At 43.8% G+C, this 27,672-nt stretch overlaps 1 protein-coding gene across 2 annotated transcripts; it reads left to right on the forward strand.

The window, feature by feature from the left end:
- The first annotated feature begins 205 nt into the window (after positions 1 to 205).
- On the forward strand, positions 206 to 27,518 carry eif2ak4 (eukaryotic translation initiation factor 2 alpha kinase 4). 2 transcript variants are annotated; one of them, XM_014410226.3, is made up of 39 exons: positions 206 to 608; positions 745 to 860; positions 1,713 to 1,815; positions 1,894 to 2,067; positions 2,554 to 2,634; positions 2,790 to 2,929; positions 3,010 to 3,110; positions 3,203 to 3,360; positions 3,485 to 4,023; positions 5,994 to 6,109; positions 6,379 to 6,536; positions 6,631 to 7,070; positions 7,156 to 7,228; positions 7,318 to 7,407; positions 7,486 to 7,608; positions 7,694 to 7,798; positions 7,945 to 8,008; positions 8,110 to 8,189; positions 8,309 to 8,410; positions 8,508 to 8,558; positions 8,655 to 8,891; positions 13,347 to 13,422; positions 13,713 to 13,834; positions 14,112 to 14,161; positions 15,354 to 15,522; positions 16,065 to 16,181; positions 16,300 to 16,365; positions 16,687 to 16,857; positions 16,953 to 17,087; positions 17,206 to 17,313; positions 17,694 to 17,822; positions 20,450 to 20,536; positions 20,664 to 20,776; positions 20,873 to 20,931; positions 21,332 to 21,435; positions 21,713 to 21,781; positions 22,614 to 22,658; positions 23,441 to 23,556; positions 27,078 to 27,518. In XM_014410226.3, exons 1-39 carry the CDS (start codon positions 480 to 482, stop codon positions 27,133 to 27,135), a joined length of 4,974 nt encoding a protein of 1,657 aa, XP_014265712.3. In that variant the 5' UTR covers positions 206 to 479; the 3' UTR covers positions 27,136 to 27,518. The 2 variants fall into 2 exon arrangements, with proteins under 2 accessions (XP_014265712.3, XP_014265711.3); XM_014410225.3 differs by having other exon boundaries at positions 207 to 608; positions 20,870 to 20,931.
- Positions 27,519 to 27,672: the final 154 nt, after the last annotated feature.

A 27,672-nucleotide genomic window follows, 5' to 3' on the forward strand; every position in this document is an offset into this window, starting at 1 on the left:
AGACTGTAACTTAAACAGATAAATCACATATTAAACTACATATTTAAAAAAATGTTTATTAAAACTAACCAACATTTTCCACCAATTCAATTCAAATTCTTTATCGTCCCACAAGGGGAAATTCCACTCTCAACAGGCTTCACACCGAGACCGTGATGATTACTGCTCTCTGGAGGCCCTCTTCGACACGGCTACGTGATGACGTTTCACATGCGACGCGCAACTTACAACAGGCATGCGCCAGATACAACGTTGTTGTGGTCGTCCGTCGACTGCGTGGTAAGTTGGCGTTCACTATGTGACGGTACTTCATGTCAGGCAAGCTGAGTATCTGCGGAGTTTCGAGCTTACAGAGTCGGGGGAGCTGAGTGCGGTGAGTCCGGGGCTGGAGCTGCGCGCTGAGCGGATCCGCTTCCTCCTTCTGTTTGACGGCTGTGGGCGTGCGGACGGGGAGACTGCCATGTAGCTGAGGCAGAAGAATGAGCAGTCAGCGCACTTCAGCGGACGGGACAGACGACTGCGCGGTTCAGCAGGAAAATGAACTAGAAGCCCTCGCGTCTATTTTTGAAGATGATTTCAAGGATCTGCGGAGCAACGACCCCTGGAAGGTAGATCCACCTTCTATCTGTGTGCAATCTTCATGTTAGCGGAATGCAGAGGACTGCCAAGTGTTTGCATATACGAGTGTTAACTGGAGTAAACTGCAGTGCAAATCAACGAGGCTCCTTTTGATTTGGTTTTCAGGTTAAAAGGCCACCAGAGGTGTACCTCTGTCTGCGGCCCAATGGGCTAAACAACGGACAGGAGTGTTACGTGACCGTGGACCTGCATGTCAAATGTCCTCCCACGTATCCGGACGTGTGAGTACTGGCTCCCTTTCTTTGCCAATTCTCCATCATTGTCGCTGCACTGCAAGGTGTCCATTCACATACTGACCATCTACTACAGGGCAGCTCAAACATAAGGTGCACGGGCCAGAGTTGGGCCTGGCAAAGACTCCAGTCTGGCCCACTGGGCAGCTTTGGAAAATGTGAAGGAATGCACAGATTTTGGAATATTATTTGATAAAGTTTGCAGACGAAAGAATGAAGCTGGCAAAGCTTTGAAGACAGCTCGCTTTTATTTTAACGGTCTCTGTGCAACTCCCACTGAGTAACACGTGTTTACAAGGCAACGCTATTGTTGCCACCATGCTCACCCTTATTTATATACTTGAAGTCTTTCTTTCCATAAAAGGGACTCAGGATCTGTAATTTGGGACGTATGGATCAAAAATGGCTAGAATAGTGACTAAATAGATAAAATATCGAAATTAAATACCATTCAAGCAGTCCTGTAAAGTCACATATTTTAGCACACACTAATAAAAATAATTATCACATTGCAAAAGACTAGTGACAATCTTTGAAAGTCCAAATAATGCTAAATAAAACACGTGCAGTACTTTTTAACATTATTGCACATTATCCTGGGAGAGCCTTATGGGTCAGGTTGCATTTAAAATGCATTAAGAGGCATTAAAAAGCACAAGTATCTGTTTAAAAGAAATCGTACACGAATATAAATATAGCGGAACAGCTGAGAGTTATGAAAAACATAACAGTAGTTCATCTCATGAGTAGGTCACCTTAATGCCATGACTACCACAGGCAAGCAGGGATGTATTTTTAATTATTATGTCTGACTAACTTGACATTATTGGGCACTAACAGGCCTCCAGAACTGGAGCTGAAGAATGCCAAAGGCCTTTCAAACGACAACCTCAAAAGTCTCCAAGCTGAACTCAACAAGCTGGCGGCGGAACGATGCGGAGAGGTGAGCATACACTCGCAGACGCACGTGCAGTCCCATGTGTGTTGAGATTTTCATTAACTTATTTACCTGTGAACTTAGGTGATGATTTACCAGCTAGCGGATCACATTCAGGGTTTCCTGAGCGAACACAACAAGCCTCCGTCGCGCTCCTTCCACGAGGAGATGCTGAAGAACCAGCGGAGGCAGCAGGAGAAACTAGCGCTGGAGGAGCAGCAGAGACTGGACCAACGACGCAAGCAGGAGGAGGAGATGGTTAGGACAGGAGGAAGAAACGCTGATTAGGTTGCAGTGTAATGCCCAAGTGATTTGTGTGGTCCGGTCACAAACAGGATCATTTCATGTTATTCATTCACAGCCTGACCGTCTGTGATTTCTAGAAACAGTTCAGGCTGATGATTCACTCTTTTACTAGGAAAACTGGCAAATTCCAGCTTTCTACTGTTGTTAGTTGGTTATGAATAAATATTTTTGTGATGATGATAGGGGTACTATTCATGCTGTGTCCTTCAATTTTTTTAGGCCAGATATCGGCTATTATGACTTTAGGACTATAATAGGAATATAGCATTTATCAGCTGATGTGGAAAACATCATTTTTAGGTTCCTGTCATGGGAGTTTTACCACAAAAAATGCAAAGTATCTTAAATTAAATTCTTAATTGGAGCAAAATCTTTAACACTGACAGTTTAAGTAAGCTGCAAAAGGTGTATTGTGATGGAATTTTCTTATTCCTTTAGGAAAAAGAAATCATGGCTGAAATCCAAAGGAGAGAAGAGGAAAAGCGAGAGGAAAAGAGAAGAAAGGAAATGGCTAAACAGGTGTTCTCGCTGTTTGATTTCTATTTGATTTGATTCACTTGATTTCGTTAATCATCAGTAAAATCACAGGGATGTTATAGATCGCAGTCAGAGCAACCCGTATAACTAAGCCATCAGTATTGTAAGTGACTCTTTAAATGGCTTTCTATTTGCAGGAGCGACTCGGGAGCATGGAGCATTCGATGTCTGTGATGGGGAAGAGTCCACCCAGCCCAGGAGGCGCAGCTCCCGAAGTGTTTGAAGCCAAGAAAGCAGCTGGCAATCGCCGTCGGACTACCTCAAATTCCCGCCACAGGTACACGTCCTACATACAGAAAAAGCTTCTCGTGTTTAACAAAGTGCAGTAATAATGCTTCGATATGTCTCCTTCACCAGACGGGACACGGTTAATGAGGACAACAGTCGCCCGCAGGAGGTTCTTCACTTCAGCAGCAATGTTTTTGGAGAGCTTGCTGTGCACCAAGGGAAAAGCTTAGGTGAGGGCCATCAGACTGGCGCTGCCAGCCACGTGGCGAAAAACGTAATATGTCTCTTTAAATGTATTTCTTTTTTGGTGCGTTTCCGACAGGTGTAAGTGAACGGTTCGGTCGTAACATTTATTGCGGGTTTGAGGTGAACTCTGGCGAGTTTGCTGTGATCTATGAGTGGTCGTTGCAGTGGAACAAAAAGATGAGCAAGTTCTTCACCACCCAGGAGAGAGGAAGGATTGAAAACTGTAAAAAACAGGCAAGTAGAGAGGAAGGGGGGCTTTTTATTAAGAATTTGCTGATTAAATCTTGCATTTTAACTTATAAAGCCTTTACGAACATGCATGCTTAAAGCTTGGCACATTTCAACTTGTGTTGTGCAGATCCATGCAGCAGAAAATGAGTTTCACTCCCTGCTGCGGCTGGAGCACCCAAACTTGGTGCAATACTTGGGGCTGAGCGTGGTCGAGAAGGAGGAATGCATCGTGGTTTACATGCTGGTGGAGCACGTGGCCGGGAACAGCTTGAACCAAAGCCTGACCGCCCACGGCCCGGTCCCTCTGGATAAGCTCTGCCACTACACGGCCCAGCTGCTGACCGCTCTCGACTATCTGCACTCCAACTCCGTGGTCCACAAACAGCTGGGGCCCTCCAGTGTGCTGGTGGACTCCGAGGGGAACATTCGAGTGACCGATTACAGTTTATCAAAGAGGTTTGCTGACATCTGCAAAGAAGACATTTTCGAACAAGCTCGCGTGCGTTTCTCCGAGGAAACGGCGATGCCAACGAGAACGGGCAAGAAAGGCGACGTGTGGAACCTGGGACTGATGCTGCTGGCTCTGAGTCAAGGCAAGGAAGTGAAGGAGTATCCGGTGACAGTGCCGAGTAGCCTGCCTGCTGATTTTCAGGATTTCCTTCAGAAGTATGTATCGATGAATAATTCCTCATAATGTTGTATATTTTTGTAGTTTTACTGTTAATCTCACTACATAACAAACAATTTCTATTTATATTGTTGTCACCAACTTATAATGCAAATGAACAACCTGTCTTAGCTGACAGGTGTGACACCCAGTGTGGTCTTCTGCTGCTGTGACCCCTTTCAGAGCTGCTCTTCTGCATAAGTTGGTTGTAATCTGTGGTTATTTGAATCACTTTTGCCTTCCTGTCAGCTCGAAACAGTCTGATCATTCTGCACTGACGTCATCGAGGCATTTTCACACAGAGAACAGCTGCTCTTTGGAAATTTTCTGCCTTTTGGACCATTTTCTGTAAAACCTAGAGTTCCCAGTAGAACAGCAGATTCTGAAATATTCAGAATAATCAGCACTTCTGGCACAAGAAGCCAATTCAGAGTCACTTAAATCACAAATCTGCTGTTCAGTTTAAACTTAAGCGTGTTATTTTGACCACATTTGCATGCTGAAATGCATTATGTTACTGTCATAGGGTTGTATATTTGAGCTAACATGCAGTTAACATGCGGTATACCTAAAAGGTAATCGGTGAGTGTGTGTTGATTTGAAAGTATTAACTTAATAAAAGCGTATAAATCGGTCTCTTATAATATCCCAGAATACAATGTGACTACACTAAAATGTCTTGTTTTGCTGCGACAAGCCTCCAATTTGTTAGAATATAAAACGAGTAGAAAAGTTGAACAGTTCTTGGATTTAATATCTCGGGGCAATCAGATGTTTGGCACGAAAGATTGCTTAATTAAATTTTTCGATCATAAAAATGGTTACCAGATGCTTTGACTGACTAATCAATCAACTGTTTAAATCATGGGAGCTCAAATCTTGTGTTGCTAAAAAACAAAATGAACAAAAAACAGCGACTGCCTGCAAGGAGAGGCGGAGGACGGGCTCTTCCACGCAGTTTGCTGTGGTCTGATTTTCAGTAATGATAAACAGATGTGATTTGTTGTAAATGGGCTCAAACATGCAGAGACCCTGATTTGTTCCTTTGGGTCTTGGTGTTTTGCTGTCTGCTTGCATTGCAGCCTGTAGAGTAAGATGCATTGCTGTGCAAAAGTCTTGAGCTCACCTGTCATTGCTTTATATTTTGCAAGGAAACGTACATGGAAATGCAGTTTCCAATTCTAATGAGCTGGAAAATCAATATTTGGTGTGACCACGTTTATTCTTCAACACAGTCTGAACTCTCTTAGGCAGCTTTCTTGTTGTTTCTAGCCTTCAGGAATAGTTCTCCAGGCTTCAAGGACGTTCAGCGCTCTTCTTTGAATATTATCTGCTTTTCCCCCCATTCTCTGTCAACATGATCCCACACTGCTGCAATAATGTTGGGGTTTTTAGGCATGCCAAGTCTTTTTCTTTTCCCCTCCACTTGTTTCCTAACATTAGTTTTTTAAGGACCGATGCTGAGATACAAAGTTGTTGTTTTTTTTAACTAATTGATCTTTGAGAATCAACTTGTTGATGCAAAAATACAGTTTTATATTTATTTTATATTTTATGCCTGGAAAAAGTTTCCTTTTTTTTCTTTGCCAGAGAAATGGGAAGATTTGGAAGTAACAAAGTGGCTAAAGATACAGTTTTCTTATGGTGTTAACACTGGGCCGTCGCTCGACTTAGATGCCTTATGCTTGAGTGATTCATAGGTCAGTGTTGAGCAACTTAACAAAAAAATGCTTTAGGAAAAGGGAGGCACATGGACTGGACTTCTAAAACTTTTAAAGATCATCAGAAAATCAAGAGAACTATTTCTCAAGACCATTTAAAAAAGAAAAAAAAGTCTGGCTCCTTGGAATAAATTCTGAAGAAATGAGGGGTGGCCCACTTTTACACAGTGCAGTATATTTGTGTTCCTGTTCTTTTGCATGTGCCAGATATTGCTTAATAGTGGGTTTTATGTGTCTTTGCGTTGTAGGTGTTTATGTCTGAATGATACTGAGCGCTGGACAGCTCAGCAGCTCTTGGACCATTCTTTCCTCAAGCCTTCCTCGCCTAAGCACCTTTCACAGTACCAGGACAACAGCCCAGAAGGTGACAGTGACACAAATGGAAACACAGATGACAAAAAATGCAGTGAAATCGTTATTTAAATTGGTTACAGTATAAAAGTTGGGGTCGAAAATGTTCGAATAATAAAGATAAATAAAAATGAACAACGTTTAATTTTAACTCTTTTTTTCCTTTTTTGGATTATTTTTTTATTTTTTATACTGAGGGAGTGCTTGCATTTAAGGAGCCGTTAACAGTTTTATATTTCTCTTCTTAAAATTGCTCAAGATGTTGATTTGTTTGCCTCTCAGATCTAGCTGTGGACTTTGCGTCATCAGTCATCCCCCGGAGTCACATCCTCAATGCTCCTTTCAGTTCGGTCTTGCAGCACAGGCAGATTTCTCGGTTTGTCTCCGAGTTTGAGGAGCTGCAGCTTCTGGGAAAAGGAGCTTTCGGTGCTGTAATTAAAGTGGGTTGAAATAGTTTACTTACCCTGTGTGAACTTTCTCGCTCGTTTTATCTGGCAGTAAAGTTTTTGTCTTTTGTGTTTTGCCCGCATCCAGGTTCAGAACAAACTAGACGGTTGTTACTACGCGGTGAAACGCATCCAGGTGAACCCAGCCAGTAAGCAGTTCCGACGGATCAAAGGCGAGGTGACGCTGCTGTCGCGGCTGAACCACGAGAATATCGTCCGTTATTACAACGCGTGGATCGAGAGGCACGAATTGCCTGCCACAGGTGTGCTGAGCAACACCGACAGCTCCGAGCCGCTGAGCTCAGCCGACAAGGCGCCACAGCGCAAAAATGCACCGGAGCGCCTCAACGAGCTCGGCCTGCCTGACGACGTGGAGGACATCGCTCCGCCTCCCGCCCTGTCCAGCTCAGTCGAGTGGTCCACCTCCATTGAGAGGTCCTCCAGCGCAAGGTGCAGCGGACGCCAGTCCAGTGATGATGAGGATGATGACGACGATGATGAAGAAGATGTCTTTGGTGCCTCTTTTTTGTACGTTTTTTATTTTTCCTCCAAAGGACGACTTACTCCTCCAACTGCTCATGCATCACATTCTTTTTCTTTTTTTCCCACTCAGGCCATCAAACAATGACTCAAGGAGTGACATCATTTTTGATAATGGAGATGAAAGCATGGACGAGATGTCAAAGGTTCCAATATTTTCACTTCATTTATTAGTTTTGTTATGTCTGTTAGCGTTTGGCGTGGTGCACCAACCAGCTGGTGTTTCCTCCCACAGGTAGAGCCAAGCAAAAGGCCAGCGTCCGACACAACGGAGAGCACAGAGTCAGATCGACACCTCATTACGGCACATTACCTGTACATACAAGTAAGCTTCCCCCACGTGCTTCACTTTTACCAACAAAGACCTGTTTTACGTCTAATCCGAGGTTTCCGTTCCTGACAGATGGAATACTGTGAAAAGAGCACTTTACGAGACACAATAGATCAAGGCCTGCATCAGGATCAGAATCGGTTATGGAGGCTTTTCAGGGAGATACTGGACGGCCTTGCTTACATCCACGAGCAGGTATGGAGCGGCTGCACTGATTGGACGGAGTATAACTGTGACTAAAGCTAAGATTTGAATATCTTATGTTCCCCCTTCGTTCTAGGGCATGATTCACAGGGACCTGAAGCCTGTCAACATCTTCCTCGACTCACTGGACCACGTGAAAATTGGCGACTTCGGCCTGGCTACAGATCATCCCGCTAACGTGGTACGCATTATTACAGTGTGGCGTGCAGCTTTCAGTTTCGCTCTGCTGACAGGCGGCACTGATTTTTGCCTCATTGTTTTGATTAACGTGTAAAACTCCTCGTGAAGCTCTTATAACTTGTTAAAGCAACTGTTTATCTCTCAAAGGCTGCTGGGAAATTTGAGGTGGAGGAGAGCGGCTCTGCGGTGATGGCCAAACCGGACCCAACAGGTGCAAGAGAGTTTGAAAACACTCATAACACCTTTGATAGCCGTGCAATAATATTCCTGTTGAACTGGCGCTCTATATTGATTTTGCATCACTGTCTCCAGGTAACATGACAGGGATGGTCGGTACTGCCCTGTATGTCAGTCCGGAGGTTCAGGGAAATACAAAAGCCACATACAACCAAGTAGGAATTTAAAGATTCACTTATTTGTCTGGATGCATGAGAATTAGAAGTTGCTAAAACTTGATATTTGAGAACGTCTCGAGTTTTAAAGAACTTTTTATTCATGTTCTTGTCTGCAGAAGGTTGACCTGTTTAGCTTGGGCATAATCCTCTTTGAGATGTCCTACCGGCCGATGACCACGGGGGCCGAGCGCATCGCTGTCCTGAGTCAGCTGCGTGGGGTGTGTTTGTGACAGAGACTGAGAACAAGCTGGGTGGGGGGGTTTTGCACCTGGTGCCTTACTTACATGATTTTCTTTTTTCCCTTCATATTTACAGGAACCCATCATCTTCCCAGAGGACTTTACTTTACGTGAGCAAGGAACACAGGTGAGGATGACTGTTGCACAGCGCTTTCTTCTCCTTGTATAAATCTCAGTCTAACAGCGGTCTGTTTCTCTCTGCCTTTTTCTTTATGTCTACCAGAAGAGGGTGATCGAGTGGCTGCTGAAGCACGACCCGGCTCTTCGGCCGACTGCCCTGGAGCTGCTAAAGAGCGAACTTCTGCCTCCTCCCCAGATGGAGGAGTCGGAGTTGCACGAAGTGCTGCAGCATACCATGGCCAATATCAACGGCAAATCCTACCGCACCATGGTGGCCCAGCTGTTCGCCCAGAACACCTCACCAGTCATGGATTACGCTTATGATATAGACCTCTACAAGGTGAGGAGCTGATTGAGCTGACCAAGCGTTTGCCAGTGGATTTTATTTTACTGTAGCCGTTCTTCATCTTTGCTGGATGTCAGATTAAAACTATGCTGGAAGATTTTTTTAATATACTGTTTTTAACAGCTGTGATTCATGTGAGATTTTCAAATAATGTGCTCAGATGGTGTAACAGATAATTCCTATTCAAAGCCCAGCTGAGTTGAAAGTTGATATTTGGCAAATCGGAGGTCACTCACCTGCTGTTCAAAGTCAAAGTCAACTTTATTTGTCGATTCTGCCACATGTACAGGACATACAGAGAATAGAAATTGCGTTACTCTCAATCCCTAGATAAATAGCAAATGAACATTTAAATATATTTAAATATAAAAGTGATTAAAAATGCAAGTAAAATAATTAAAAAGTAAAAATTTAAATAAATACAATTTTACATATAACAAGAAAGCTATACAATATACAATATAATGGGTAAGTGACAATGAGTGTAAACCAGGCAGAGTAGTGCAAATAGTGCAAATGGAGATTTAGTAATGTACGGTAAGAGAAAGTGTAACAACAAAGTCTTATGAGGTAATGGCAGTCCAATGCTCCACAAAGTGACTGGTAACTGGAGCAGGCCAGTGAGTGAGTCAGAGAGTGTGTGTGTGTGTGTGTGTGACAGAGTTCAGTGAGACCGTGGGGGAGAGAGGGGAGAGGGGGCAGAATCGGGAGGGAGTTAAGCTTCCTGACAGCCTGATGGATGAAGCTGTCCTTCAGCCTGCTGGTCCTGGCCTGGAGACTCCGCAGTCTCCTCCCCGACGGCAGCAGCTTGAAGAAGCTTTGCATTGGGTGCGTGGGATCAGCCGCTATGCAAAGGGCTTTTTTAGTGAGACGGGTGCTGTAAATGTCCTGGAGGGAGGGGAGAGAGACACCAATGATCCTCTCTGCAGCTCTCACTATGCGTTGGAGGGTTCTATGACAGGACGCATTGCAGGCTCCAAACCACACAGTGATGCAGCTCGACAGGATGCTCTCGATGGTGCCTCTGTAGAAAGTGTACATGATGGGGGCTGGTGCTCCTGCTCTTCTTAGTTTGCGGAGAAAGAAGAGACGCTGCTGTGATTTCTTGGCCAGTGCTGTGGTGTTGTACGTCCAGGAGAGATCCTCTGTGATGTGCACACCCAAGAACTTGGTGCTGCTCACTCTCTCCACAGACGCTCCGTCAATGGTCAGAGGAGCATGTTGGGTGTGCATTCTCCTGAAGTCCACAACAATCTCCTTCGTCTTCTCCACATTCAGAGAGAGATTGTTGTCAACGCACCACGTGGCCAGGCGTCTCACCTCACTTCTGTAGTCGGTCTCATCCCTGTTGCTAATGAGACCCACCACCGTTGTGTCGTCCGCAAACTTGATGAAGAGGTTGGAGCTGTATGATGGAGTGCAGTCATGGGTCACCAGAGTGAAGAGGAGGGGGCTCAGCACACATCCCTGCGGGGCCCCCGTGTTTAAAATGATGGTGCTGGATGTATTACTGCCAACCCGTACTGCTTGAGGTCTTCCGGTGAGGAAATCCAACAGCCAGTTGCACAGTGAGGTGTTGAGCCCCAGCTGGACCAGTTTTTGAATGAGCTGTTGGGGGATTATAGTGTTGAATGCTGAACTGAAATCTATGAACAGCATTCGAACATATGAGTCTTTTTTTGTCCAGGTGTGTGAGTGCTGAGTGGAGTGCAGTGGAGATGGCATCATCGGTTGAGCGGTTGGGCCGATACGCAAACTGGAAGGGGTCCAGGGAGGGGGGCAGGACAGTCTTGATGTGTTGCATGACTAGTCGTTCGAAGCACTTCATCAGGATGGGAGTAAGTGCAACAGGACGGTAGTCATTAAAGCAGGAGGGAGATGACTTTTTTGGAACCGGAATGATTGTGGTGGCTTTAAAACATGTGGGGACGACAGCCTGGATGAGTGATATGTTGAAGATGTCAGTGAAGACATCAGTGAGTTCCACTGCACAGTCTCTCAGTGCACGACCAGGAATGTTGTCAGGACCCGGAGCTTTACGTGCATTGATCCTGCTGAGGGATCTCCTCACGCTGTCCGGTGACAGAGTCATCACCTGGTCACCAGGAGGGGGTGGGGTCTTCTGTGCAGTGGTGCTGTTTTGGACTTCAAAGCGAGCAAAGAAAGTGTTCAGCTCGTTCAGCAGGGGGATAGTGCTATCACAGGTCTGTGGTGGGGGCTTGTAATCTGTGATGGTCTGAATGCCCCGCCACAGGCTCCGTGAGTCTCTGCTGTCTTTGAAGTGATGCGATATTTTCCTGGAGTACTGTCTCTTAGCCTCTCTGATGCCACGGGAAAGGTTGGCCCTAGCTGTCCTCAGGCTCGCCTCGTCTCCATCTCTGAAGGCAACATTCCGAGCTTTCAGCAGCCTGTAGACCTCTCCTGTCATCCATGGTTTTTGATTGGCCCGGACAGTTATGGTTTTCGTGACTGTTACATCCTCAATACACTTGTTGATGTAGGCAGTAACAGTCTCTGCGTACTCCTGGAGGTCAGTGGTGTTGTTATAGGTGGCAGCCTGCTTAAACATGTTCCAGTCTGTAGTATTAAAGCAGTCCTGTAGAGCCTCTGAAGACCCCTCTGGCCACACTTGTATCCGCTTACGAACCGGTTTGGTCACTTTAACGAGCGGTCTGTAAGCAGGCATTAGCATGACAGTGATATGGTCTGAGGCGCCGAGGTGGGGGAGGGGAAAAGCTTTGTAAGCTCCTCTCTGGGTGGTGTAAACAAAGTCAAGTGCTCTATTGGTAAAGAGTGCCCAATCAGAAAGATGGATTAAAGGGAGTGGGAAGGTAAAGTAAACTTTTTTTTTTTTTTTTTTTTTTAGTAGAGTAAGCAGTATTAGCAGAGGGGTTGTTAATCACTTTCAGCTGCTTCAGTGTTTATTAACAGCAGGTGCACTACAGGGACAGCAGTGAGACAAACCCCAAAACAGGAATGGTTTTACAGGCAGAGGCCACTGACTTTTTTTTGACTAGTTTTGCATTTAGCTAGGGCAAGGTCAGCAAACCTGTGGTTAGCCCTTACCCTTTTATTACATATACTGTGTCCCCTGCAATAACTTATCCTCTCCCAGTCATCTGCCCTTCTGTCCACCAGAAGGTAGAAGGTGCTAAAGTGACTCTTTTCATGTTGAAGGTTGCCGATGCCTAGGGTAGGATCAGTGTCACTAGTAGCATGAGGTGATGTCTGGACCCTACAGAGGTTGTACAGGTGCTCCAACTCGTCCAGAACGGCACATCAATATGTGGCGTTGCCAGGTTTGGTGTGTCTCTCAGCACAGTCTCAAGAGCATGGAGGAGGTTCCAGGAGACGGACAGTTACTCTAGGAGAGCAGGACAGGGCCGTAGAAGGTCCTTAACTCATCACCATAAAAATGTTATCTGGATGAAGTCGATGGACCATTGTCAGATCCTGCGCTGGTGCAGTGGCTCCTGGGTTCTTCCTAGTACACAACAATACCCAGCATCATATGTCGAGAGGATGCAGGCATTTCCCAGCGGATGAAGGAATTGATAACATGCTCATATAATCTAAATGCAATAACGCATCCCTGGGACGTTGGTTTCAGTCTAACCAGCGCCACCAAGTTGGACCTCAGGCCTAGAGCTCAGTTATGCCCATATGTCATCTCATTAGGAGCACGCCCCAGTGTTGTCAGGCATAAGCACACATGGTCCATGCATGCTAAGTGCCATTTTGAATTGCTGCAGTTAAATTTCAGCAAAAATGGGCTAGCCTGCTGCATCACTTTTCACTTTGATTTTAGGCGTGTCGTTGAATTCAGCCCACTGCAAGTTGATCATATTTATTTCTTACCTGGTCCGTATCAGTGTACACAGCTAGCATGTTTTTCCCATTGAGATTTGTTGTGTTTTTAAAGTGTTCCTTTAATTTTTGGATTCGTGTTTATAAGATATATACATACAAGTCCAAGAGTATGGATTAAATAACATGATTGCAAACCTGTGCTTTTTCAGGTCACAATTCATACTATCTGTTGTAAGGAATGCTTAACCCTCCTGTTATGTTGGTTTCCAGGAACACCAATTATGCTCCTGGGTTAATTTGACCCGGGCAAATTTACTCATCCAAAAGTGTCAGAAACACTGGCATTGATTATTTTACAATTTTCTTTTATAATTGTGATTTTTTTCGTTTTCTGTAGTGATGCAGATGACATGTGACATCTCTTCTGTTCTGGGTCAATCGGACATAACAGGAGGGTTACATGGAAGAAAATCCACTTCTTCCCTTCTCTACCTCTAGATGGCACTGTAGGCAAAGGAATAGCTGCACTCTTTCTTTCTAAGCTGGCTCTCTCATCTGGTCTATCACAGATGAGCCTGTTAGTGCTTAGTCGATGTCTCCTGATCCCTGACAGAGGCTGTTTGTTTGCTCTCCCTTCAGGGCAGCTTCAGCTTCAACAATGCCAAATTGCAGCAGCATGTGTACGAAAGCATCACCAGGATCTTCAAGAAGCACGGTGAGTGCACGTGTCTGTCGAGTGCGTGCATGTGAACGCGACCTTTGTTGACACTACGTGGACTCCTTTTTAAAGACCCCAACATCTGCAGCAGTGAGAGGCAGCTAAACAATAAGCGTACTGTTGGGCAGCACAGATTCTGTGCATGTGCGAGTGTTGTTTTTGGGCACGTTGCTGATGATGTCCAGCTGTACTTGTTTGTTTATGCGCAGTTTGTCTGTTCACATGCATCAGTTATCACAGGGTCATTGTGGTTTATGAAGATGGAGCAGCAATGTGTTTGATTTCAGGTGCCGTGCGTGTCCAGACCCCGCTGTTCCTCCCCAGGAACAGGAAGTTGTACGATGGCATTGAGCTGGCCTGCTTCATGGACCATAGTGGAATGCTGGTTACGCTGCCCTATGACCTTCGCGTGAGTTTAACACACACACGGAGTCTGGTTTACGTGTCCACACATGCACACAGAGCGCCAATCATAAAACTATTTACATAGGAACATGCAAACACACACACAGTGTGAGGCTGCAATCAGCAGCCGCCTTAAGATCCCGCTGCCTCAGGAACCCCGAGGACCAAATGCTTGTTTCCACACATTGATTGATTACAGCCTGGTATGCACAGACTTCACTGTCTTTATACAAGTGCACCCAATGTCTCAACTCTTGTTTTTTTTCCTTCTTCCGCTTTAGATCGCGTTTGCAAGATTCGTCGCTCGCAACAATGTAACACATCTGAAACGGTAAAGTTTATATTGAGAAGTCATTTTGACCATTTGTGTGCACACAAGTAATTATAATGATGCTCGTTTATGAGGTAAATCTTTTCATGTAAAATGTTCTTAAAAATATTTAATAGAAAATGTGAAAGAAAAAACAAACGTAATTTGTGTTTTAATGTGTTTAAAGAAAGTTATATGCTTTTGTGTCTGCAATCAATACTTTATCAAGTCCCCCCCCCTTCTTTAAACATACCGGACTGTGCAAAAGTCTTGCGCCGCCCCTTACTCTTTATGTTTTGCTTGGAAAATGAGAAATGGGTGCAGCGGTTTATTGAAACATGGCAACATGTTTATGAAAAGACTCAATTTGTTCACTTCCAATGAGCTAGAAAGTTATTGTTGAACACAGCCTGAACTCTCGTAGGTAAGCTTTCTTATTCTTTCTTTACATAGTCGTCAGGAATAGTTCTCCATTCATTTCTAAGGACATTCAAACCTCTTCTTGTTGGTTTTACAGATGGCTGTAGACACTCACATTTGTCTTAACCTCCTCTGTACATATTGGCTTTGATTTGAACTAAAAGTTTCTCATTTTGTATCCATAACTCTATAAAACCTGCCAAAGATTTTCAGTTCTGTTCGTGTCATTTGGTTTACCTCAGGCATCTCTCCATGTTTCCCTTCTTTAGGAATGAGCATTTCTACCAAGTCCTGTGTCGAGTCTTTATTATATTTTATTTGACATGATTCTAAGATACAGTTCATCTGCTGTAGATTTTTCTTTTTTTGGCTTTTTGTTCCTCATCGTTTTAAGGACACACTGTACATCATGCAGACATGGCGAGTTTTGGTATCAGGTGATTTTCAAAGAGCTATTATTGGTGCAAAAAATGTTTTATGCCCGTCAAACTGTTATCTTTAGTATTTTTGATAGATTCAGCTAAAGAAATGGGAAGAAATTGTATCTTAGGGTTAAACAAAATATTCCTCTGAAAACAGTCAGGTACAAGAACGCACAGTGTTCCTTTTTATTTGTCGAGTTATGTTATTTTTCATTACCTCGGTAAACCTTTAACCTCTCCACTTTATAGCTGAAAGTGCTGTGCTCACGGGTCGTGCTAACACCTGAAGCGTGTACCAAGTAGGTTTTTGTGTATCTGTTGAAAAAGCCTGTTTTCATGCTGGACGTGTGTTTCTCTTCATCTCTCTTAAGGTACAGCATTGAACGAGTGTTCCGGCCCAAGAAGCTGGACCGCGCACACCCGAGGGAGCTCCTCGAGTGCGCCTTTGACATCATCACTCCTGTTAGCAACAGCCTGCTCCCTGAGGCCGAGATCATTTACACCATCTCTGAAATAATCCAGGAGTTCCCCGTGCTGCAGGTTACACACAAGCTGCTCGTGTTGTTGTTATATTTTTATGTTTTTAATCAGACTGTTGGGTCAGATCCACGATTCTTAATTATTTTTCTGACAGATGCCGTTGGGGATTTTTTTTGGTCCCCCCTTACTTCCCACTCACATTCCTAACGTTCCAAAGTATGTGTAAGCCTGACAGATTTACACTCTATTTATTGTTTATCTAGTAAATCTGTTATGCACCGCTCTGTCAACTTCCTTCCCTCCCTTCCAGTACAGTCCATTTCCTGTCCCGATTCATTCCATTGCCCCGTCAGTGGCGCTACTCTTCGCATGCTTCATGAAGCCAGTCCAACTTTGTGTCTGGCCTCGTAGGTCTTGTTTCTGATCCTCTCCATCGCTCGGCTCTTTGTGTAAAAGCTTTTAGGAATCTGTGAGTCAGAAAGAATGAAAGGGCAGCCGGACGAGCGGGTCATTATTCATCGCAGTGCTCATTGTGAAGCAGTGCTTTTAAATTTTGACTGTAATTGTGTCTGAGAATGTTGAAGGTGTGTTTGTGACTGCAGGAAAGGAACTACACCATCTACCTAAACCACACCAGCTTGTTTAAGGCCGTCCTGCTGCACAGCGGCGTCCCGGAGGACAAACTGAGCCAGGCCTCTAACATACTGTGTGACCTTATGGTCAGTCCGGGTTACACATTGCACGTCTGTTATTGATATGCTTCTTTGAGCAGATGCAGTCGTGACATTTTTATCACCTTTTTTCTTTTGTTTTCCTTTTTGTCTGCATCTGCTCCAGAGTGAGAAACTCAGCAAACGTGAAGCGGAGGCAAAGTTCTGCAACTTTTCATTGTCAGCCAACTGTGTGAGTGTCCACCTGGTGTATGAACCTTCTGTAAAAAATATTCAGCACACTTGTAGCACATGTGAGAAGTTTGCATTCAAGGCTTTGTGCCAGACTGGCTCTCTAAGGTATGGTTGCAGCCTTTCAGCAGCTGTATTTGAACTCACACGGTGATCCTGTCCTGAACCTGAGCTTGTAGTTTTGCTGTCTACAAAACTGCTACTGAAAACTGAAAAGATAAGATAAGATAGAACTTATCTTAAGAGAGCTTTCTGGCAGAAAGTCATGGAGGGAAGCTCATGCTCAGTCGCACTGACATCTCTCCTCACCTCTCGCTTTCAGTTGCAGACTCTGTACAAGTACATAGAACAGAAGGGGAATCTGCAGGACCTGGTGCCGCTGCTGTCATCACTTACCAAGCAAAAAACTGCCGTTACCCAGCTGGCCAAGCAGGGTCTCAAGGACCTGGAGGAGCTGACTGTGCTTCTGCCCAAACTTGGAGTTAAACTGATGGTGATACAGATTCTGGAGGATAAGGAAACACCTGCTGTATCTGCTTTACTTTGTTTAGCTTTTTTTTTTTTAATAAAGCTGTATCTCCTTTATAGGTGGTGATCAACTTAGGCTTAGTGTACAAAGTGCAACACCACTCAGGAGTCATCTTCCAGTTTGTGGCTTTCATCAGGAAGCGCAGACGAACCGTACCAGATATTCTGGCAGCCGGAGGACGCTACGACCACTTGGTAGGCTTTACAGTCATTCCACAAAGTAAAGCCAGGCCACCACTAATACTAATCACCTGTAGCTGTTTATTTGAAAAACATGGGCCTATATCATGCAGTTTGCTCCCTGCCTTTCTAGATCCTGGAGTTTCGTGGACCGGTTTCCACAGGACCCGTCCCCAGCGCAGTGGGGGCCAGTGTCGCCGTGGACAAAGTCTGCGCTGCTATAGTCAGCATGGAGGAGCCAGTGAGAGACACAGACACACGCTTGAATCTGACGTTGCTAATTATTATAATGAAGGAGCAGCAGATGGTTTCATATTTAATGATGGCTTCATAGAGCAGTCGGGCTGCCACACAGCTACTTTTAGAAACCTGTTAATAACTATGATCACCGCTGCTCCCGACTCCACGGAGTTATTTTTGGAGGTGCATCATTTTCTATATTTTAGATGGAGATTGTGAAATGATGTGCCCCGAAAGCTTCGTGCACATATAAATACCTGGAATGACTCCTTTGCTGAACACATAATGCTTTAACTGCAGCTCCCTGCTTCTATAATATTAGACTAAATGCATTTGCACATAGTTGCTTTGCGCGACTGTATTTGTTTGTGTTCGTATCAGCCAACAGTGAGCTCCTATGATGTGCTGGTGGTCCCTGTGGGCCATTCTTCGATGTCCAAAGCCATCAGGGTTGTTCAGAAATTGTGGAGCACCGGCATCGCTGCAGACATCAACTACGATGTTTCACAGGTTAGTCGTCTTTAACTGGTTCCACTCATAAAACCAGAACAAACCAGTTTTGATTTAAAGGTGACCCCTGAGACCCCCTCATGGAGTGTAGTAATCTCATCCCTCCTATAGAGGGCAACACTTGACTTCTATTTTAAAGGAAAAACCCTCACTTGTTGCCAGCAGCCTTAGTGTGACAGCAAGTAGTAAAAATGGTAAATGCGCCACAGAATGAGCTCTGTGGCTGCTTTTCAAAGAGCATTACTGGCCATACTGGGGCAATATAATGGGGCAATTTCTACAAACAAAGACAACATATGTTAAACACACTTCTTATAAAGTCTTTTGATGAGATCTTGTTAGCAGTTTGAGAGCTGTGATTGGATGATAGCCGAGCTGACATCAAGCCGTCCAAAACTTCGCGATGCCACGGCTCCGTCACATTCTTCACGATAATGTGACCAACTGATCTCAGTCCCCTTTGTGCACGTTTGCATGAACGGCCTCTCCGGCATAGCTGTGTGCCCACATTTTAATGCCCCTCCTGTTTTTTCCTGCTCTGCTCTTTATAACCTATTGTTGTCTTAACTTTCCACTGCTGTGGTGAGTGAGTGTTTGCTTTATAGCGGCTTTCATTGTCTTATGTACCAGCACAGGACACGAGCGATTGGCCCCTCTGTTTTCTTACAAGCAATTAGGAAAAGTTGAGTTTGGATGAAAGCCAAATTATCAAGTGTGTTTTTGTAGATTATGTAAAAGTTTGAGCAAAAGTTTCGAGCCACGTCGATCTGTGTTACCCGTTTCTGTGTTCGCAGTGATCTATGAATCGTTCAAGCAGAAAAAGACGCCTAACTAAAGGGATGAACCGGTGTTGTCTACACACATAACATGTAATTTAGCAAAGAACCAATTTGAAATTGTATCTTTAGACGAAACACATCATTTCTTTGTTTTCTGTAGCTAAATCTATGAAAAACCGGCATTAAATGGTCATTTTTTACCAAAAAGGTGAATCATTCAGAGCTGTTAGCTGAAAACATGACATGTGCGAGTGTGTCTTTAACACAGATTTGAGGAAACTCACCAAGTGGGGGACAATAGTTTTTAGGGCCCCCGCATCTCTCTGCAGCAGATGAACAGTATCTCAAAGCCATGTGCTTGTATGGAGGAGATCAGGAGAGCGGTACAACAGCAAGCACAGCAGAGGCTCTGTCATGGCTCGCGGCTGAATTTTGGGGATTTTGCAGAACAGTACTGTCACATTTTGATCCACTATTGCAGTTCCATCTGGAAAGCATCTAATTGGTAACAGCTTCAGTTTTTCAATAATGACAGTTATCCCAAACCCACTGCAGTAAAAGCATACATGGAGAGAAAAACACACCAAGGAACACGGAGTCATGGATTGGCTTCCCCAGAACCCGGACCTCAACATTACTGAAGCAGTGTGTGATCATCTTAAAAGAGAATGAAATAAAAGGCAGCCGACTTTCAAAGAAGAGCTTTGAATGTCCTTCAAGAAGCCTGGAGAAGTATTTTTGAAGACTACTTAAAGAAATGATGAGAAACTTTTCTAAGAGAGTTCAGGCTGTGTCGATGAATAAAGGTGCTCACACCAAATATTAGAACTTTCTAGCTCATCAGAATTGTACAAACTCTGTTTTTACCTTTTTATATGTCGTATTTCCATGTATGCTTTAATTAATCACTGCACCAGTATAAAGAGTTAGACGTGGCTTAGACTTGAGCACAGCACGCAGGTTTTTACCAGAGGAGACCTCGTCCAAACCCGCTCGGCTGTCGTTGCCGCTCACTAGGCTTTTGTTAGCACTGTTCCCATGCCGGCCTCTTAACAGCCCTTAATTCCTCCTCTGGAGACGGTTCCACTCTTTTAGTTTTTATTAGACAAATATGGCAAACCCCTTCCGCAGGCAGGCAGCCAAGTAGTGGAGCTGCCCATCTGGCTCCAGCCAATAACTTACCTTTGACATGATTTGATCTGTCGGTGTGAAAGTTGTAAGAAAAATGGAAGTGTAAACGCTCGTGTGATGACAAGGAAAAGTGACGCGCATAAACATACACTTGCTGTTCTGGGGCTTTGTTCCGCACCGCCAACAGTTCGTTTAGCCAAAACTAAAGTTAATCAGAATGAATTAGGCCGACACGAATCGCAAACATACATGTTCACTGTTACGGTTGAATGGATTACCTGGATGTACATCAAAGCTCATGATCACTCTTCTAGTTCTAAGTGAAACTCAAATGAACCAGTGCCACAATAGGAGAATTTTAAAGCCTCAGCTTGGTGTTCAGCGGTAACTCAAGCATGCTTTTCTCCCTTTGTTTCAGAAACTAGATCAGTCAGGGTTGAAATTGGCAACCGTGACGCTGTAATTATGTAATTACTGTATGTTTCCAAGCCTAATTTGTGATTCTTAAGTAATTAATGAAAGAAAAGCTTGTTCTCAGAGAATTTGGCCTCAAACAAGCCAACATCTTCAGCATGCTACTTCATTGGTCAACATATGTGTTTGATTATGTTTGACCATTATCATCATAAAGGTTTAATGGAGTATAGCTTAGCTATGCATTTAAATTTCAGCTTGTGTGTTGAGAATGATGATTATTGCCTCTCTGTGTGTTTGTAGTCTCAGGACACACTGCTGGAACACTGCAAGCTAGGCGGCATCACATGCATGGCCCTCGTCTCTGACAAAGAGGGATCCTATGTGAAGGTAAGCACCATCTGTGCACCATCCAAGCACATCCACTTCCCAGCAACACACTCAGGATTTGAGTGAAATGAAATGCTGTAGAAACCTGCCGGTAGCATTGCAGATTGTCGCTTTTTCTGTCCTCCAGGTAAAATGCTTTGAGAAAGACAGACAGTTGGAGAAACGGATTCTTGAGTCTGACTTGGTGGATCACGTCATTCAGAAATGTCGGTACAAATTCCTCGATGAGAGAAACATCAGGTAAAAAAAAAAAAAAGGTTTTGGTTTAACGAGTCGCTCAGATGTGTGTGAAGGATGCAGAAGGGGTTAAAAAATGTCTTCCTTGTTCCTCAGCAGAGAAATCTCTGAAAGCACGACTCTACAGAACCCCAAAGGATCACTGCTCACCAGCACAGGTACCACGCTCAGCTTATTCTGATGATCCTCTCATAGGCTGTAACATCACACGGCATGAAAGCATCACACTCGTGTTTCACACACTGATTTGACTCTAACAAATCGCTTTCCTGTGGTAAAAACGTGTAATTTAGACATAATTTCAAAGTATTTCTTATGATGTTGGATTTCCTTTTTGCTATTTCCCTGATTTACACAAAGTGTGAAATTGTGCATCAGAGCTCAGTTATTAAGATTCACACCCTTCTGGCACAAACACGCTCTAATTAAACTGAACAGCAGTTGAAACCAGAGCTTTTTTTGTATGTGTGCGATTAAACACTCGATTTTGGACATTTAAAAACATTTACAGTCGGATAAAACGATTCATTTGTCCCGTTTACTGTCCTCTGATTCCAGGGTCTTCAGAGCAGCATGGAAGCAGCACCTCCATAAACATGAATGTGAGCCTCATCAGCCCGGAGAAAGTTTCTGCCAGCGCCAGACGACGCTACGAGACTCAGGTTTGCGATCTTTGTAACCGCGTCTCCGGCTTTTCTCCAGAGCTGCGTTTCTCAGTATTAGTAACTTCAAACCTCTAAAATGGGTTTCCAGGAAATTTGCTGCTGTTTCTGTTTCCTATTTTTCTTGTATCCATCTGCCTTAAACGTTCCTGTGGTTATCCTGAAGAATATGCTGTTTGTAACGTGACACCAAGACAAGTTTTCGCTTGTGAAGATGATTTATATTTGTAACCATGTCATTTTTAAACGGGTCTCTCTCCGTCTCCTCTCATTTCAGATCCAAACCAGATTACAGAACCTGGGTAGCAATTTGCAGAACAAGAGCAATGACATTGAGGTTCTTGCTGTAAGTCATTTGTGTGTTTATGTCCCTCCATCCCCTATTTCTAACCTACTTGCCCCCCCGTCCCACCTTATCTGTTGAATTCATGTGTGAAATCGTAGGGGAAGGAAATAGTTTTGATAGCTAAAACAACAAACATCTAAGGATCTGCCCTTTTATAGCTGCTTTTTAGATCCCCTGCTGGAAGTAAGATCACTGCGAATAAATTCCAGTTGCCTATCGAACAACAAACGCTAAACAGAAAGCAGCTAACGTGGCATTTCTAGGGGACATAAATGGTCGCTGGTGTTTGTTTCCAGTTGCGCTGTCCATTTGTGGCCACGTTCTCAAAGTGCACTCACCCCTCTTGTCTTATTTACCATCTTGCTGCATGGTCCAAATGTATTTATCATCCTTGTTGGAATCTGGACTCTATAAACACTGCAGTGTCACTGAAACGTAACAACAATCATCTCGATGCCAGTAAGCAGTTACACAGGCCTGTGAGTCTCGGGTGTTGCGTGTCAGCAGCCTGCTTTTCTGTCACTCAGACTGATTGCAAAGCTGATGCTACAGATGAACCTGGAGAGTGATTAGCCTCCTGCTGTAAACTAGAAACTGTGGTGCTTTCATTTCTGCTGATATCACTGTGAAAATGTAATTTTATGATGTTAGTGCTGACTGGACTGCTGATGTTGGGGGAAACGGAATTACATAACGTTCTGGACGAAATGTGCAACAGTTCTGTGTTTTGCTACAAAATTGCTTAAAAATGTGTAAAAAGCTGTGGTGTAGAATTTTTCGACTGTGAGGCAAGGCTTTATTGTGTAACCGTACTTGTTTTTGTATCCCGCAGGTGGACCTTCAGAAGGAAACGCTGATCAACTTCCTGTCTCTGGAGGTTGGTTCCCTACTATAGCTTCATCAAGAGCACGGCCGAGTTAATAAAAGGCAACATCGCACTGAAAGGGTGGGGGGAGTGGAAAGAACGGCCAATAAAGGTCAAGTTCCTAGACAGGAAGACAGGATCCCGTTGCCTTCCTTACAGTCTGATGAGGAACGCTACAGTTTTCCAAAGCAGGGGAGACCTGTGAGACTCGAACTTGGCAGGCCTTTTACGAGGCTCACACATGTGACAGACGTACCAAAACGCACTCTGAGGTGGTGTTAATATTCACATTCCAAACTTCTTACCAAGACCTTGCTATAAAATCCCAGCTTCCCTTTAAGGAAAGTGAAAAAAAGACTAATTATATTGTGAAGAAAGCTGGAAAATGCTAAAGCCTCCACTCCATAAATGAACGGGCCACCTATGTAGTTGTCCTTTTGCAGCACACATGTGTCACTGACAGCGCATTGAGTTTATAAAACTTATAAAACAATGCATAGTATGTAACAGCCACGCTGGCAGAAAGGGCCTGTTTTAAACAGGTGAAATTGCCTCAAGGCACACAAGAAACTTGACAAGCAGGTATGTTCTTCAACACTGAAGATGGGGAAAGAGGAAAAATAAAGCCTTTGATTCCTCTGATATGCTGTCTGTTTTTTGACTCGGAAGTCTGTTAACAGACATGAGGCCTGTGAGCCATTTGGCTGGTCTTTGTTTAAAGCTTCGGATATTAAATCTCATCTGTTGATGGTTTTGTTTGCTTGAATGAAACATTTTTTTTCCTTTCCGTCCAGTTTGATAGCGAAGAGCAGTTCAACAACAGCGTGAAGACGTTGCTGTCTCGTCTGCCCAAGCAGCGCTACCTGAAGGCCATCTGTGATGAGATCCACCACTTCAAGATTACAAAAAGGTGCAGTGGTGTTAAATTGTGCATCATATTGGTTCAGTGTGTTAGCATTCACAGCTTGCTAAACTCTTGCTCAGACATTTGGGCTCACTTTGAAATGTGCTTGTTGTTTAAAGAAAAGCACATTTGATCAATATAATGTAACATTGAATTGATCAGAAACACGACAAAATCCTTTATTTGTGATTCTTAAGTCTAGACTGTATATAAAAGATGGAAGCAGCCCTGCTGACAGGGTTTGGCTCCTGTGTTTGTTCATTGTAGGGAAATGATCCTTCAGTTCCTCCTGTGTGGCCTGAGTTAACACACTTTCCTCATGAGGTTACGTTCTCATGTTTTAGGTTTTATCGAATGCTGTATTTAGTTTTATTGCTACCATATGAGCACGCAGTGTTCCCTGGTTTGCCAGATCCAGCCCATTACTTGTTACGTCTGGTTTTAAAACGCCAAGATGTGACTCAGCTCAAGACTTGACAGTCGGAGTGAAGTCTCTTTGGCCATGTCCATCCTTCATATACAGTCTATGTAGACATACAGAGGCCAGTTCACAGATCACTTTTTTCCATGCCATATCGTGTTAACAAATCCCAGTTTATATCACATGTGATATAAACTGGGATTTAAAACCTTTTGACATTAAGCTGCATCCACTCTGGTGGCAGTACTGGATGCCCATACATTGTAGCCTCAAAGGTTGGCAGTCATCGACATCGCTTCTCTGGTTTTGTTGATATAATTCATGCATGAACAATAGACATTTGTTTCACTTCCTTAAGTCGGCACTGTATTTGCGCCTCTTCTAGTCCGCCATGGTGCGAGTGACTTAAATTTTTATCATCGCACGGTTAGCATGAGCGTGCTTTCCCTTCTTTTGTCTGTTGAAAATTTATAGTACAATGCACCATCCTGTGTATGTGCCCCAGGCAGCGAACTTCAAAGAAGTATAACCTGAATAAGTTTTCTGCCGTCAGGTCTCCATGTGTCCGTGCCCTCACAGGAGCATAATCCAGGCTTTACTCAGTAGCTCTCTGAGTTTTTTAAAGTCTCTCCTAACTAAAACCTCTTGCTAGTTATTTTTAGTCCAGCCATTTTTCTTAACTGAAACCTGATGCAGACAGTGAAACACGTTTTCGGGAAGCTGCTTTGCAATAGTTCAACCAAGCCCACACACTCCAGGTGTATCAGTGCCTGCCAGTACAACAAAAGGAGTCTTCAGACAGATAACTACCGCCTAGAAGAACGTTAAATCCTCAGCTGATCCCATTTCCTGACATAGAATTTGGAGAAGGATTTGCTATATTTGGTCTTACGTCTGGCTCTTGGCACCCCAATAGACTGACAAGGGGCGAGTCAGCTCCATCCATTTCTCTAGTGTAGATGGAAAAGTTTAAATTCCCATACTCCCAAACGTAATGTCCCGCCCAAGTTCCAGGGTAAATCCTGTGTTTGAGCTTCTAGTGTTGTGAGTGCCCAAAGCCTGTGATGGGATCCAGCAGATTTTCTCTTTCATGAATGAGATGGTAGCAAGAAAAATCAAAACCTCTCATTCTGGCTTCCTCTTCGTCTCTCCAGAACAGTTGGTTTTAATTTCCTGTCTGTGCTGTGTGAGTCGCCATTAAGGGGGGGAAAAGGCTTTCCTGATAAATGAGCGTCGCAGAGGCAGCAATGGATGGAGTCGGCATGTGTTTTTATTCTTTTGTCTAGTGGTTTTCATTGAATGTGGGGCACATGCAACCAAGTCAAGATGAGTAGGATGAAGGGCTCATGCAGCAGCTACGTAGCTGTAGCAGGACCTGAAGTTACACCTTATTATTAGTTATTCCTTCTTTATTCAACTGAATCCAGAGAAATCTTGAGGTTAGACGCTCACTTACTTTTTTTTTAATCAGCACTTTAAGCAACATGAGACATTCATCTACTTACAGTTTACTAGTTTAGTCTCGTTGTGTTTGTATATATTTGTGAGTTAGATGGAGATCAAACAAAGCTTTTTCCCACCACTGTGTATTTTTACCCTGTTCCCCATCTGAGGCTTTTAAAATGCCAACATCGGCTAATTATTGTTAAACACAAAGCGCAGCTGAGTCTGCTTCAGGTATATTTCAATAAACCAAATAGATGCACTGAACTTCATCATTATGGGTCTGTCTTTAGTCCTTGTGATAGCTTGTGTCAAGTTCGACTCAGGTTTTTGAGGCCATTCCCTCATCTCAAAGCTGAGTCGATCTTTTGGTAGTGTTATCCCAAGAGCGAGCTGAATGGCAGCTTCATTTCTTTTAAAGCCACAGTCACTCTAAATACTTCTGGAGGATCTGGAGTTGACCAGATCTAGAAGAAGACTTTATCAGGCTTCTCTTACATATGTTATAGCCCCAAACCATTTATTAACTTGAAAACTATAAGTAATACTTTCAATTAAATTCTAGATTTTACTGGAAGCCAGTCGGGGAACTGAGAATTAGTGATGTAGCCCTCTCACCTTAACACTGCGTGTCTTCGTTTCCTAATAGGACAGTCTCAGTCTTGTTCCTGGTCTGATAAGCCTTGTATCAATGAAAGATTTGACATAGAGGAAGCATGCACATCAGTGGATGTCAACCCGAGGGCCACATCCGGCCTGCCAGAGGTTTCCATTTGGCCTCCAGAATATTACTGAATTCAGGAATAGCCTGGGAGTGTTGAGCTTTCAGAGCAAATGAATTGTTGCAAATGAGCCACTTAATACATACCTGTCTACTGTTCATTAAAGCTGCGGTTTTCTGCCTCAACTCTCCGCTTAAGGCTCTTCGAGACTGGAACTTTTTCATGTTTGAAATATATTCAGAAACATTTCTCCTGCCATGGACTCCATACACTTCAACACTACTGCATGGATAGCTTGACAGCCTTACAAATATGAAGCCTAAAACATCACAGTCGCCCTCTAGTGGCTTTACAGTACAGGTAATTTGAGTCTGTATGGAGTGCACTGATGAATTCAAAGGAGTGGGATAAATTTGGACGTTTCTAGAAAACATCCTGGGTGAATCACGTTGTCTGGATTTGGAGACATTCCAGTTCAAATTTCTTCCAAACCCAAAACAGCCGTGGTCAAGAGTGACGATGTCCATGCTACCTGTAGGCCTTAAGGGAATTACTTAAAATTACATACTAACATGTACGTTAAAGGATGTGCTGATTAGAATTTAATGGTCAAAGGTCAAGTTTCCAGTGACCTTATGTCCTTATGGGCATTGCTTTAAATTTGGTACAAACATTCACAGTGACTAACAGGTGACCTGATTCGATGGTCGAGGACTGTTTTTGACCATAACTGTCGAATTCAGATGCCAATTCTGACATTTCACAAAATGTTTATGGGATTTCATCCAGAAAAGGTCAAAGGCCGTTATTGAACACCATAACCTGGGACCAGAAGGGATGGAAGCCTGGGAGCATATTTCATGTTTGGTTGGTTGGATACTTAGCTGAAGCATACTTCTGTTAATGTTTTTTGAAATCTGCAAACAAATCTTCTGTTACAGGGTGGCTATGGTGATCTTGTACAGCTATAAATACGACTACTACAAGATTCTTCTGTGAAAGCCAAGGGATTGCCTGGGAGATATTCCACTTTGCTTCTGGCAGCAGACTCCCAGAGACAGTTTTTATCCTTGGACCAACAAAATCTGCTTAGAACATTGAGGCTTTCCATTTGGAAGGTGTGAGTCCCAAAGATACAAATGAACTTCTTTACTGTGGTGAATGGTAAACCAGCTATCTGATCCAGTCTCTCCCAACGTTCCCAAAACCCTTCAGTGTTTCGTGGTCCTCAACAAAGGTTGACAAGAGGTTCACTGGACTTTATTGCCTTAATAGAACTGTAGAATTTAAGAGGAAGGGCTTTTTACTGAATGTGTCATGAGTACAGATACATTTCTTCTTAGGTACAGGATGCAAAGTGTGAATAAATATTTTTCCCCACATGCTGTGACCTGTGTGTGTTTATTTCAACCCGATGGGAATCTAACGCCAAAGGATGCTGATGAATAATTATTTGAAATGTATAATACTGTGCAAAACTCTTGAGCCACATCCCAGTTATGTGGCTTCATTTAAAAATGGAGGGAAATATGCAAG

Source organism: Maylandia zebra, linkage group LG19, assembly GCF_041146795.1.
Source record: "Maylandia zebra isolate NMK-2024a linkage group LG19, Mzebra_GT3a, whole genome shotgun sequence".
NCBI lineage: Eukaryota > Metazoa > Chordata > Actinopteri > Cichliformes > Cichlidae > Maylandia > Maylandia zebra.